Source organism: Acipenser ruthenus, chromosome 4 (genome assembly GCF_902713425.1).
Source record: "Acipenser ruthenus chromosome 4, fAciRut3.2 maternal haplotype, whole genome shotgun sequence".
In the NCBI taxonomy this organism is placed as follows: domain Eukaryota; kingdom Metazoa; phylum Chordata; class Actinopteri; order Acipenseriformes; family Acipenseridae; genus Acipenser; species Acipenser ruthenus.
Window position 1 is genome coordinate 3907814 of NC_081192.1, and position 14562 is coordinate 3922375.

A 14562-nucleotide genomic window follows, 5' to 3' on the forward strand; every position below is an offset into this window, starting at 1 on the left:
GCACTCAATGCAAACCAGCTCAAGCACATAGAGGGTTCTCATAATCCCATAACAAGCGCAAAGTTAGAGTGAAATGTACAGTACTCTGAAACTTCTACAGGAGGCTAGGAGTTAGTTATTGTGTTCACAATGTGGATTGTGACAGACAGACGTGGGTCAGTGAAATAGTTAATTGAAATTCATACTGTACTTTAAAGAACAGATTCTATCTGTTACAGTTTAAATGTAGATACATTATATTGATAGGAGTGGACTACATGGGTATTTTAATATAAATGAAGTGCAGCAAGAATCTATTCAGCTAAAAACTTTGGCTAATAGTGAAAATAAATGTGTTTAAATATGTATGCACACCAACAGTATACAAAACAAATAAATAAATAACCTGCATTACCACTGGGCAGTTTCACTCTTATGAGCCTGTTTACTAACAATGTGACAAACATTGTACAAAAATGTAATTCAATATAAACACGAAATTATACACATCTGCTTTTATTTTCATACAAATCATACAAAACATTGAGAAAGAATGGTAACACATAGACAAGCAAGGTAAATCACACTGAAACATGGTAAAGCACAGTGAAATTCAAAGCATGCAGAAAGCACAGTAAACTGCAAAATTGCGGTGCAAAGATACCATGGTAAACTATGTGGTAAAGTATTTCTCACAGAAGGACTTAAAAAAGAAAAAAAAAAAAAAAAAAAAAATACCTGTGAGTACTGCTATTCTTACTTTTTTCTCCCAGTGAAAACTTGTTTTGAGCAGTTTAATAAAAAGTAAATTTTTGTACAACAGACCTGCAGTGATAATGAACAGGTACAGAAGGAAATACATTTACTCATTACTGCATGTTGTTTAACTTGCTTAAGAAGAGAGATCATGTGAAAGAAATCTACTGGTGCCAGTATACACTAGGACTATATAGAAGGCGTACATTCTGTTTTTACCAAAATTCTATTTCTGGCACAAAATTTACATATTTCTGAAGTATAAAATCCACAAAAATGTAATGTTCTAATATATATAGAGATTTGTTTTGATAAGGAAGATCAACTACTAATGTAGTTTCCTCTGTGCCTTTGGCTATGATTATGGCTATGGCTGTAGCAAGTTTGTTCCTGAAGCCTGGTTATGTCTTCATTTCTTCTATCTCTGCAACACACATGCTGATGGGCTTTGGGCTTCTCCTTATACCTTTGTTGCTCCTCTCTAACCCTGTGCTGGGTCAGATTGCATCTATGGTCCTCGCCCCGTCTATCCTTTTGGCTCTTATTCAGTTCTAACATCTTGAAGAGCTCAGTTAGCCGCTCTCTTTCTAACAGCTCTGCATCCTTCCGCGCCCTCCTCTCAAACACACCTGTGATAGACTTCACCTGGTCCGTTTCTCTCATCTTCTGGGTGAGCCACTGCAAAGACGTCACAGGCTCCGGGACGCCCAGCTGGCCCCGGGATCGCCCCCTGCTCATTGGAGTAGTGGTGTTCGGGTGGTATTGGTAATGCTTGGGCCTGGGCTTGGGCTGGGGCTGGGGCTGAGGCTGAAGCTGGTGTTGGACATGCGATCCCTGCTGGCCTTTTTTGCAATTACTGCAAAAGTACAGACCTTCTGGAATATCCAGTAGATCATGACTACTGCTGCTTGAAACCTTGGGCATGTTCTGTTTTCCCCAACAATAAAAAAGGACAGAATAAAAGAAGGTAAGGTCTATGTATGACTACAGTTTCCCTACAAGTATTCAGCCACCCTTGCTAAGTTGGTGGTGCTTGTGGGTAAGACATCTGTTGGCAACAGTACCGTTAAAAGGGGATTATGAAGAACCTGAGAATCTGCACAGCCTCACTGTGTATTATTTAAAAAAAATGATATTAACAAAATAACAAATATTTCAAGATGTAAGTAAACTGAACTATATTTTGACTCAGATAAGATGCCTTGCGAATTACAACATAAGAACCTTTAACCCCCAGACGAAGCCTTGCGAATTACAACATGATAAGAACCTTTAACACCCAGACGAAGCCTTCGAATTACAACATGATAAGAACCTTTAACACCTTTCTGTGTTTGTAATTATTTGATGCAAATGCTTTTCCAATTAAAATATTTCTCTAGAATGGATTAGCAGCAATAATTCTGACTGAAATCAGTGAAATATTTCAATGCAAAATCTGAGGTCACGGCTATGCATCAAAACCATCACAGACAATGCATGGGTAAGGATACAGGGGACATCTCAAATACAGCTGTTTGCTCTGTCTGAATTTAGCACTGAAGTAAAGCCTTACCTCTCGATACTGGGAGTCTCTCTCGGCCTGAGGAATCACATTGATCCAACTCCTGCTTGCCTTTGGGCGTTCGTAGTGTTGGTGTCCATACTCCTGGCTTTCCCTTAGGTTCTGATAACTCTTCCTCGGTGCCTCTCGTGATCGCCCCCTCTTCTTGTCTAGGGTGTGGCAGGTGTCACATGCACATGCCTGCTTCAGGCCCTTGTGGCAATCTGTGTACTTATTAGAGGACCTGCTCCTTCTTGAATCCTCACTGGCACATTTCTCGATCCACCTCTGCACCTCCAGGTCCTTCTCCTTAGACCTCCTCTTCATGCTCCTCATGCCTTTCTCTGCCCTTTGCTGGTGTCGATCACTGATACACCACTTGCTAGAACAGCTGTCCAAATGCTCTGCCAAGTTACAGGCCTTGCAGAACTCCATGTGCTTCTGCATCAAGCCTGACATCTCCAATCCTGGGGACCTCATTCCCTGGCTATGCAGCAGGGCCGTCTTTTGAGAGGTTTGGGGTCCAGTCCTGGCGTTCCTCCTTTCATGCTGGTCATCGACAGGTAACTCCAGCCACTCACTCTTTCGGACCTTCCTCCTTCCTTGAACCTCCGTTGTCCATGCCCTTGGGATGACCTGCTCTTGACACGATATCCTCTCATCTGACCTCTTACCTTTTGCCTTTGCCTTGCTCTTGTCCTTTACTCTAGTCCCCTTTGGTCTAGAACTTAGGGTCATATGCTTCACTTTCTCCCTGGACCAAATCCGCTTCTCCCTTTCCTGCTGCCGTTTGCTGGTCTGTATCTGCTTCTCGAACTGCGCCTGCAGATGCTGCACATGGTGGGTTTTGTCCATCATCATCCGGATTCTTTCAAGAGAAGGGGAGTGAGCCAGGTTGTTAGGGGATACCGAAAAGCAATGACTGGTTTTCTGTTTATGAGAACGAGAGGAATGAGCAGCAGGAGGACAAGGTGCAGACTCATCTTCAAACGCCTCGTCCACATTCTCATACAGACCTGTCTCATTGTCGCAGCTCTTGGCTGGGTCTGGGGAGTGGCTTGCTGCCTTGAGTTTTCCGTTGAAAAACTTTTCCAGCTTCATTGTTGCGTTAGAATTGAAGTTGGATGAGCGATCGAGGCCAGCGATATTATGACCGCTCTCTTTGTGCTCTGTCCTGTAGCGCTCCAGAATGTGCTGGACTTCAGGGCGAGCCGTGTTCTCAGTGGTCTGCGACGCTGTATCATTATATTCTGTTCCGAAAGCCTGGGGAGGGACCTGCAGCATAGCCTTCAGGTCTTCCACAGACTGGTAACTGCTGGATGTGGGGGCTCTTGACCTGCAAGTGTGGATGCTACAGCTGTCTGAGGAGTGGGACTGGAAAGAGGCTGATTGAGCTGCTGGGCCAGGCGCCTGTTCCATCTCATCATAGTGTATGTAGCAGACAACCTCCCCCTCCACCTCCTCATCTGCATCATTCTCTTCATGCATTTCCTTGTATGTTGTTTGCCGCTGGGATGTGGCTGACAATCTCTGCACACTCCCATCCCTTCCTGTGCCTCCATTACATACAATGACTGGGACAGGCAGAGGCTCACGGCTGTATACTTCAAAGCTCTGAATGGACATATCTGGAAAACAAAACAAAACACAGAGGTGATCTACCAATGATGTCAATACACAACAAATACCGTCAGAGAGAAAACACTGATATTTCATACAGTGGTCTGTATCTAATCCAAACCAGTATGAAACAGACCTGTTCAGATTTTTGTGATTTTTTTTCTGATACTCTCACAATTTAAATATTATTTAAAAAAAAAAAAAAAAAAACTGTTGGAAACATCTGGGGGAAATACAGAGACAGCTGTAAAAGATAAACTCTTCGCCATTTCATTTTAAAAGTTTATTTTAAAGAATGACCTGAACTGTACGATGGAGTGTTTCAGCTGATCATGTGCTGGGCATCCCAGAGCCTGTGATCTCTTTGCAGTGGCTCACCCAGATCATGTGCCAATCTCTCTCTCTCTCTCTCTCTCTCTCTCTCTCTCTCTCTCTCTCTCTCTCTCTCTTACATACAGGGATGAAATTCTGCCGGTATTGACTCTGTACCGGGTCTTATTTTGATGCTGGTACTGGGTACAGGGATTTATTTAATCTGCTTTTCATCCAACACGGACGCATTCCATCCACTCACACAGCGAAATTCAGAACGGTGAGGTGTTTTCTTTGTACAATGCCTTTTCTAAAACATTTTGAAGAGTTTATTTAAGTTAAACATGAGTTTGCACTTGTGTGTACATCTAAAAAAAAGGCAGAAGTAAACCACAGTAATGATATTACTTTATGAAAATGTGACTTTTGCCACTTTGTTTATTGTGCAGAAACCACAATACCAGGGATACATTCTTTTTTAAAAGTCTACTTTTATACTGTTTCTGCCTGTAAAATCTTTTTATGGAATAGATCATGGTAATTAATCTACGCAGAAACACACAGAATATATTATTGTAGAAACAGAAACAGGGATATATGTTCTAATTCAAGGCTATTATTGTAGCATGGCCAGGTACTGTTGTAGGTGAATACCCAGGGTCTGGAAAGTATGGGGATGATTTCAGAGAATACTATGGAGATTAAAATGGTCAAGTCAAGTACATCATTACTTGTAGTAGTGCCTGTTACATAAAACATTTGAGGGGTATTTTAGCCCCTATTGTGCATTGTTTGACTTAGACCTTTTTGTATTAGTTTTTCATAGCACAGTTGGTTTTTTTTTTTTATAACCTCCTTTTTTAGGAAAAAACAATAAAACAAAACTCCTTCTCTACAGCAGTTACTATATAGAGTAATACCACTTCTTAATACTTATTTAAGGTTTAACTTGTGTTATATCACAGTACATGACTGAGTGATACATGCAGAGGGCAGCAGTGTGGAGTAGTGGTTAGGGCTCTGGACTCTTGACCGGAGGGTTGTGGATTCAATCCCCAGTGGGGGACACTGCTGTTGTACCCTTGAGCAAGGTACTTTACCTAGATTGCTCCAATAAAAACCCAACTGTATAAATGGGTAATTGTATATAAAAAATAATGTAATTGTATGTAAAAATAATGTGATATCTTGTAACAATTGTAAGTCGCCCTGGATAAGGGCGTCTGCTAAGAAATAAATAATAATAATACAAAGCTTTCAGGATTCTCAGCTTCCTTGTTTATGGTGAATTGGTTATAATTGTTCAGTTATTTTTTAAGGCTTATTTTGTATTCATAAATGTATTGTGTACCGATATGTATACATTTTAAAATTACTTACTCATTGTCACTCAAATTGTCTCCATTTTTAAAATGTTTACACCCGGCTGTGCATATGACTACCTACACTTTTTGTTGAGAATTTCACCCCTATATATATATATATATATATATATATATATATATATATATATATATATATACATATATATATATAGATAGATAGATAGATAGATAGATAGATAGATAGATAGATAGACACAGATGCACACACACACAAACACACTAACACACACGTGGAGGTCTTTGGTAAGGCAGTGAATAAATTATGCCCCACTGTCGCTTTTGAAGTAATACTAAATGGCAGTAGTAACTAAGATTATAGTTTAGGGATAGGTACACATATCTGTAGTTAAATCGCGTTTTATCTTTTTTTTACAAAAGGCTGTTATATTCACACTTGCCTGACGATTCAATTGACTGATCGCAAAAAGCATTTCTGTCAGTCCACCGTCTAAGGTCCGGTTCGGTCCCATGATTCATAAAATCTGGGTCCGTATCCGATTCGTCCTGCTCTTCCGCAACAAGCTTGAGTGTTTTAGTCTTGTATGTGTTGGAGGGCCACCTGTCACAGCCATGAGACATTGCCGTTTATAATATCCCCATCCACCTATAAAAACATTGATTTGGCAATCAGTTAAGGTGAAACTGGGAGCAGGAGGTCGCCATGACGACCCCGTCAATCGAGCGCCATCGTTGTTGTCAAGGGAGGTAGAAATAAAAAGAATACGTTTAAACCAGAATATAAATAGATGATAGGTAGGCTAAACGAAAAAAATAAAATAAAATACAGGTTAACAGGATAACAAAAAGTGCATGGCATTAATCAAATGCATGTTACTGTGGCATGTATTAATGCATCGGAGATTACAATTTCGATTCAGTTATTTTGTTTCTACCGTTATACGGCAATTGAAAATACATTTTATTGTATACCCATATATTAAAACATTTCGTGATATTACAATGTTAAAACTAAATATAATATTCACAGTACACATATGTAAATACGTTGGAATACATACCCGTAACAAAAATGACCTTACCTCTAAACCCGTTTTGGAAAATGATTGCAACTTTTTTGGTGGTGACATGACGTCATAATGGTGGATTAATCTGCATTTGGCCCTGTCGTTAGTGATTTGAGCAGCGACACCTATCGCCAAAAGATAATAGCAAGCTGTTTTTTACTGGGGTCATTCCGTCTAACGGTGAAGCGGCATAACGAGGCTACTCTTGCTTAGGTGATTCAAGTGCGTTCTAGTGAACACGTGCACTGCTGTATGGCCTATCTATGGACGTCTTAGGGAGCTATGGCGTGCTGAAAAGAGAGAACGAGAGGCTACACAGTGAGAACGAAGAGCTGAAAGTCATGGTGGCCTTGATGAAGGAGAACATGGATCTGCGGTCCAGAAGCAGTGCACTGGAAGGGAACACACAGAGATGCTCTATCCCTGGAAGTAGCTCTCTGAGAACAAGTGGAGTAGGATCAGGTAGTTATATCTTGAGTCTGTAAGATTGCAGCATGACCATCCTGGCCATAGAGAGGAACTGTGCCGTATTTAAACCACTGCTTTATAAATAATAAGAGCATGGGCCTGTCCAGGGTGGGATGCACTGGCGAAGACGACACATTTGCGTTGAGTGACTCTTACAAACCCTAACCTCATTTGCACATCAGTGGGTTAAATATCTCTTCCATTGCTGGCCTGTATACCGTAGTTGTTTTATTTAAACTCTTCTCAGAGTGGGGTTGTTGAAGTATAATATATTACTACATATCCATACTTTACAGTCAACATGTTCAAGGGGAATGTCCACCTTAGTGTCTCTGATTATCCATGTCTAAAATACTATAGCACCAAATTGGAGGACACATGAAAGTATGTACTGCAGTATACTGTAATATATTGTATTCGTTTATTTTAAATGTTATGGGAAGTTGTAAAAAAGTTATGACAATGAGATTGCACATGCAGAAAGAGTCCAGTTAAACTAACAAAACTCAGTAGCAAAAGACATTAAATACAACTGTAGTGCAGGAGACACACGCCTTGAATAGCAAAGCTTTTCCGACCGTCGAGGAGGGCTTTTGTAGCGCTGGTCCCTATTCATCAAAGTGTCCGTTCCAAAACTTGTTATCATGAATGGATTTAGAGTGGTTTAAGAACTGCTTCTGATTCGTCAAAGCTGTGTTTCATTTTTCAGACAACTGAATTTCATATCAAAAAGCGACTGTTTTCCACAATCTGAAAGATCGGTTAGACCATTTGTTTTTCTTATTTGCATATCATTGACTATAAACGTGGGAAGATGGGAGTGATTTGTGAAATGTAAAGAGTAATGAAGCACTGTTTTCACAGTCGGAGTTAACTCTACTTCTCATCTCTTCTAAACACAAAGGAAGCGTGGATGGGGTGTGGCGTTAGCAGACAACAATCGGGCTTAACAAAGACTAGCGAGACCCCGTCCTAGGATTTTTAAGCAAAGATTTTCTTTCCTAAACATGCCCGATGAGGAGGTAAAAAGAAGATTTAGACTTGATACAGCTGCAATTTTTAACCTGTACGAGGAGTTAAGGGAGGGTTTGGAAAGCCAGGCTGCTAGAAGCCATGCCGTGCCAGTACACGTTGATCCAGAGCCCCGGGGTTCACCAAGTGACAGGATCTTTGGTAAGAAGGGCAGTCAACTACATCACAGTCAGTGTTGGTTCTATATGAGAAGAAAAAACAAAACAAAGTTTCTATTTTGTCAGTTCATTTAAGCACTCAAATGTGTCCCAAACAATACACCTTTATATGAAGGGTCACTACTCACTAGTGTTGTAATTTCTTCATTGTAGTTCTTATTCTGACTCTCACCTACCCTCCACTCCAACGCCTATCCCACCAAGCCCCTGCAGAGCGCGCACATCGCAGGGGGACAGGATGCTCAGTGGAGAGCAGGGCTGGGTCCCACTCCTGTACTCTGGTACCCCTGCCGCAGTTTTTAATATTTTATTTGTACCTTCTCTTGTGGATCATAGTACTGCTTTTGTACCTCGCGTCGTTTTCTGATGGTGGTGGAGTGTATTTATTTTTTTGGTCCCACACTTTTTCTTTTGTGGGCCAAATAAATCTGTCTTGTTTAGAGCTCCTCCACCAGCTGTCGGCTCTCAAGGGAATTGCAGAGCAAGCGATACAGCTGTGGTGAGCTATATATATATATATATGTATTCAACACTTGCACACTTAAAAGAAATAAAAGCAGTGAAACAATAGTGAATCCTTAATATTTAAAATCTTATAGTGATCATCAGCATTATAATAAACTGAATCTTGTTTACAGCAACAAACTTGACCTGTCTAGATATTTGTTGTTACTGATTCATTGCTTGTTTTTTCCTGTATCACTGACAATAAGTGATCAACAAAGATTTGACCCTTCTGAAAGAAATAAAAAAAAAACATGAATTAACAAAAAGCAAAACATGCAGGATGATAGCTAAGCAGGTAAACTTGCCAACGCTGATAAAATGTATGTAATAAAAATGCACTTTGCCTAGTCATTTGAAATAGCCCGAGTTAGACTGCTTATATTATGTAAATAATAATAATAATAATATTTTTTTTAGGAAAACAATCCATTTTGTGGGATGACACTTTGGAGGAGGGTCAGTTGTCCAGAGAGCTTCTGACAAAGTCACACAGAACATCTTCTCCCTTGGTTCTCAGTGCCCTGTCTAAAGATGCATACTCATATTACAGTCCTGACAAAAGCAGCTTTCAACCTTTCCGGGTAACAGAAGAAAGGACCCGCTCTGCAAGGCATGGAACTACAGGTAAATAGTAAACACTCAGACTCCTTTATGTGTTTCTTATGATGGAATGACTGCTTGTTTCAGACTCAGCTGTTTTTATTTAGGGATGGTTCTGTGATTCGCTTGTAATGCTATTGAGACGGAGATTGGGCGGCAGCCCGGGTTTATTTACAATATTTACAGATTTCAGCACAGCCGTTGCTGGGGTGCCATCAGTGGTATCTTCTACTAAAGGAGTCCTGCTACAGAAACACTAAGCTACTTCACTAAGCTATATACTTGGGTTCAGTGGTGGCAGAAAAAAGGCAGGGGCTGCAGCAGTAGAACCTTATTACTAAGAACATAAGAACATAAGAAAGTTTATAAACGAGAGGAGGCCATTCGGCCCATCTTGCTCGTTTGGTCGTTAGTAGCTTATTGATCTCAGAATCTCATCAAGCAGCTTCTTGAAGGATCCCAGGGTGTCAGCTTCAACAACATTACTGGGGAGTTGGTTCCAGACCCTCACAATTCTCTGTGTAAAAAAGTGCCTCCTATTTTCTGTTCTGAATGCTGCTTTATCTAATCTCCATTTGTGACCCCTGGTCCTTTTTTCTTTTTTCAGGTCGAAAAAGTCCCCTGAGTTGACATTGTCTATACCTTTTAGGATTTTGAATGCTTGAATCAGATCACTGCGTAGTCTTCTTTGTTCAGGACTGAATAGATTCAATTATTTTAGCCTGTCTGCAAACGACATGCCTTTTAAACCCGGGATAATTCTGGTCGCTCTTATTTGCACTCTTTCTAGAGCAGCAATATCCTTTTTGTAACATGGAGACCAGAACTGAACACAATATTCTAGGTGAGGTCTTACTAATGCATTGTAAAGTTTTAACATTACTTCCCTTGATTTAAATTCAACACTTTTCACAGAATATCCGAGCATCTTGTTGGCCTTTTTTATAGCTTCCCCACATTGTCTAGATGAAGACATTTCTGAGTCAACATAAACTCCTAGGTCTTTTTCATAGATTCCTTCTTCAATTTCAGTATCTCCCATATGATATTTATAATGCACATTTTTATTGCCTGTGTGCAGTACCTTTTCTCTGTTAAATGTCATTTAATAAATGTAATAGAGAAAAGTGTACTGCCTGCGTGCAGTACACTTTTCTCTATTAAAAGTCATTTGCCATGTGTCTGCCCAGTTCTGAATGCTGTCTAGATCATTTTGAATGACCTTTGCTGCTGCAACAGTGTTTGCAACTCCTCCTATTTTTGTGTCATCTACAAATTTAACAAGTTTGCTTACTATACCAGAATCGAAATCATTAATGTAGATTAGGAATAGCAGAGGACCTAATACTGATCCCTGTGGTACACCACTGGTTACCTCGCTCCATTTTGAGGTTTCTCCTCTAATCAGTACTTTCTGTTTTCTACATGTTAATCACTCCCTAATCCATGTGCATGCATTTCCTTGAATCCCTACAGCGTTCAGTTTGAGAATTAATCTTTTATGCGGGACTTTGTCAAAAGCTTTCTGGAAATCTCAATAAACCATGTCGTATGCTTTGCAATTATCCATTGTCGATGTTGCATCCTCAAAAAAATCAAGCAGGTTAGTTAGACACAATCTCCCTTTCCTAAAACCATGCTGACTGTCTCCCAGGATACTGTTACCATATAGTTAATTTTCCATTTTGGATCTTATTATAGTTTCCATAAGTTTATATATAATAGAAGTCAGGCTTATTGGTCTGTAGTTACCTGGTTCGGTTTTGTCTCCCTTTTTGTGGATCAGTATTTTAAGCAGTGCAGCAGTAACTAAGTTCAGAAGAATTGCTCACCTGAATTAGCTCTGCTCTGGTTATAATCAGTGCTGACACACTGTACACCAGTGAGTGCAGGTCTTTAATCTTGTTTCCTGTAGATCTCTCCCACCAGGAAATGGAGCGTGCTGTTGGGGAGATTGCCTTCCAGTTAGACCGCAGGATCCTGTCCTATGTATTTTTAGGGCGGGCCAGGCTCTATGGATTCACTGTGTCCAACATTCCCGATAAGATCGCCCAGGTCAGTGTCTGCAAACACAGTGCGTGTGTGAAAGGGAGGGAGCACTTTGTTAAGCTGCAGCTCTTCTCTCCCCTGTCTGCTGTTACCTGGGTTTCCTGTCCTGGTTTGTCTGCAGGTTTCCACAAACCAGCTGAGTGGGAAGGTGGATGAAGCCCTCCGGTCCCAGATGACGTGGCGCTACGCTGAGCTGATGGAGAAGCTCAAGCGACTCGGCTACAACCCACAACTGCACCCCCAATTCAGCGAGTACGTTGTCAACACCTATGGCATCCTGAAGCAGCGGCCCGAGGCCTGCACCGCGCAGCTCAAAGGTTACAATGACCCCGACAGCCTGAGGAAGATGGTGATTGAAATAGTCCCAGTTGCGATGCTCAAAGATACCCTGCTCCTCCTCAGCTGTCTGTGCTACCTGGCAAGGCAGGATGAGAAGGCTCTGTTCACCTGGTAGTGCAGCTGCTTGACAACAGATAATAAAGCTGTGACAAACTGTGAGCTGTTTGTGGCCTCTTGAACAAAATAGAGGGCTTTTTTCTTGCATCTAGACTTAACCTACAGAATAACCTAGAGGTACTCCCAAGTATCAAGCCACACCCAAGCATAATGTTATGGGGCTGTAGTGCTGTGAGAGGAGCCATGCTTACGATGAAACTTCCTTCTTTGAGGTCAAAAGTGCATGCAGTCATATCCTAAACAAACCTTTTTTTTATTTTTTACATGCTTCATTTTTTTTTTTAATCACAAGGAAATTACATACAGAAAGGTTTCCATGGTAATAAATATTGAGAACAAACTCCAACGTTGTACTGACCTGCCATTAGTTTAAAATTTCTTGAATCCCAAATGCTTTTTAAATGAATGTGGTGATACACTACAGGCAGAAGCAGCTGCTGTAATAACCAGGCACCACGGAGTTATATTGTAGTGTAAAGCTTAGTCTGATTGTGGGACATAGCTCTGAACCGCAGTGCAGTGCCATGCTAGCTTTCATTTTCATATTTCTATCTCATAATTTTAATTATCATCACCAAAACAGCTTTAAAAGGGCCTGTACAGTAGTCTGTACAATATTTCATGAAGATCCATATAATGGGGAGTAACATATGTTCCTTTTTTTATAAATATTTTAATTTCCTTTTTAAATAACATACATGCAATCTTATAATGCAAACATCTTCTCAAATATATAACTTTAACATTGATGCATGTATAAATCTAAACCCCTGACCCATACCCATACCGTCAGTGATAACTATGACGGTCTGGTAATAGCAGTAGTGTGATAACAAACATGCAAGTTACAATATGCTCCTTTTTCTGCTGCTTAAAGCCTCCTTGCTGGTGTGAGCTGCAGACGAGACAAGGACAAGACAGAAGAGGACTGGTTGTTTTGTTTGGGTGCTTTTGGTGCCTGTGCAGTCTCTTTCACTTTTTGAATGTTATTACAGACTGCTTTTAATCACATTGTTAGTTTTTATCGTTCCTAAAGTAATTTTATTGCTATTATATATTGCTCAAATAGCAACTATTTTGCTGCTGTCTACTATTGTTGACTACTTTGTGCTAGCCACACTGCTTTTAACTTCGCCTCTGTGTGTTCCACAGCTATTACAGACTAATAGTTAGCTATGTGTTTTTCCAGATTCCTTTCCACTAAGTTGATCCCCAGTTCTGTACCTAATGTATGGATCTCTTGCTCTAATTGATCTATTTCAACACCTCAGGGAAGGGGGAGAAATGGATTCCGTCCATCTCAAGTTCTTATTCCTGTGTCAAAGTCTCATGCTGCTAGTAACACCACTGCACAATCTAGTGGGTTCAAAACGGCTCTTTTAAATACTCGTTCCCTAAATAACAAGGCTAGCTTTCTTAACCAGTGTATCTTGGAAAATGGGTTTGATTGTTGCTTTCACTGAAACTTGGCACTCTCCTGGAGATCTCTCCTTGCATCCGGCTACATCTCCTAACTTCCCGTTTCTTGACAAACCTCGTAATTCGTAATTCACAGATGGTTCTGGCATGTCCCTTTTGTGCTATAATTCATTATATCCTTTTGCATGGAAGGCCTCGGTTGCAAGGGTGTTAAAATGTGTTTGCCCACTGACGATGGGAATGAGAATGTAGAGATGGGAGCCCGGCTAACAAGACTGAAGTAAAGGCCCTGGTTGCCCACACCTCTGATGTAAAACGCTGGATGCACAGGCCTGGTGTGGTGTTCACAGAGCCACTTCGAGCTGAGCCAGGAGGAGAATTAAAATCTTGCTGTGAACAAGCGGACTTATTAGATATGGATTGCATGCTATAGAATGAAATACAGTTCTAATAGTAGTGTTGTATGGTCAGCGATTTAAAAGCCAAGATCCTCTCTATAATGAGCGATCCCGTTAATAACAACAGAGGGTAGGTAATTTATATTAAAATAAACATGTTCTATATCTAACAGAAATTAATTAGAACCTGGCAAGAAGAGACAAGAGCATAAAGCATAGGACAGATTTACTGTGTTAAGTTAAAATGTGGTCTCAAGTGTTCGGAATGCTTACGGTAGTGTCTCATATTAATCAACACCAAAAAAAGGCCAGTATGTCTTAAAACCTGCTTCAACTGGATTTTGTATGAACAGAGAAATAGGTCAGATTTAGTTCAGTCACTATAAAACTATTACATTCTAACATGTTAACAATAGATGAAAATAACTGGACCTTCCATTGAAAACTTAAATGACTTCATAACAGATCAATGGAGTAAACTAATATTACAATTTCTAGGAGCGACTGTTATACTGAAGTAACTGAATTAAAAATACATCTTATAATGCCATTTAAAGTTAAACTGTTGAAAGAACACAGTAAAAGTTTATTATAACAGATGTCTGACACTGACAATATTGTAAACATATTGCTAAAACACATTTGAGATGGTGTTCATTTAATTTAATCATTTTAAGAATTAGTTCATTTTATGTCTCCAACTAAACAAAACATAAAGAGTATGTGCGATTCTGACAGGGTGGTGGATCTGCTGTCATTTTTAAATCATCCTACATGATACTGCCCTATCTTTTCACAACTATTCTTTTCTGCCCTATCTTTTCACACGATAATACGGGGAGGCAGTATCGGATG

The 14562-nt window shown here is 40.2% G+C and overlaps 2 protein-coding genes across 3 annotated transcripts; one reads left to right on the forward strand and one right to left on the reverse strand.

The window, feature by feature from the left end:
* Nucleotides 1-595: 595 nt before the first annotated feature.
* On the reverse strand, nt 596-6696 carry LOC131734765 (uncharacterized). Of its 2 annotated transcripts, none has more exons than XM_059021456.1 (4): nt 6636-6696; nt 5994-6199; nt 2291-3906; nt 596-1662 (listed from the first exon to the last, which is right to left on the reverse strand). In XM_059021456.1, exons 2-4 carry the CDS (start codon nt 6172-6174, stop codon nt 1057-1059), a joined length of 2403 nt encoding a protein of 800 aa, XP_058877439.1. In that variant the 5' UTR covers nt 6175-6199; nt 6636-6696; the 3' UTR covers nt 596-1056. The 2 variants fall into 2 exon arrangements, with proteins under 2 accessions (XP_058877439.1, XP_058877440.1); XM_059021457.1 differs by having other exon boundaries at nt 6615-6673.
* Nucleotides 6697-6730: 34 nt separating this feature from the next.
* LOC117400154 (speriolin-like protein) lies at nt 6731-11932 on the forward strand. The gene is made up of 4 exons (XM_033999613.2): nt 6731-7082; nt 9203-9409; nt 11301-11440; nt 11556-11932. Exons 1-4 carry the CDS (start codon nt 6884-6886, stop codon nt 11886-11888), a joined length of 879 nt encoding a protein of 292 aa, XP_033855504.2. The 5' UTR covers nt 6731-6883; the 3' UTR covers nt 11889-11932.
* Nucleotides 11933-14562: the final 2630 nt, after the last annotated feature.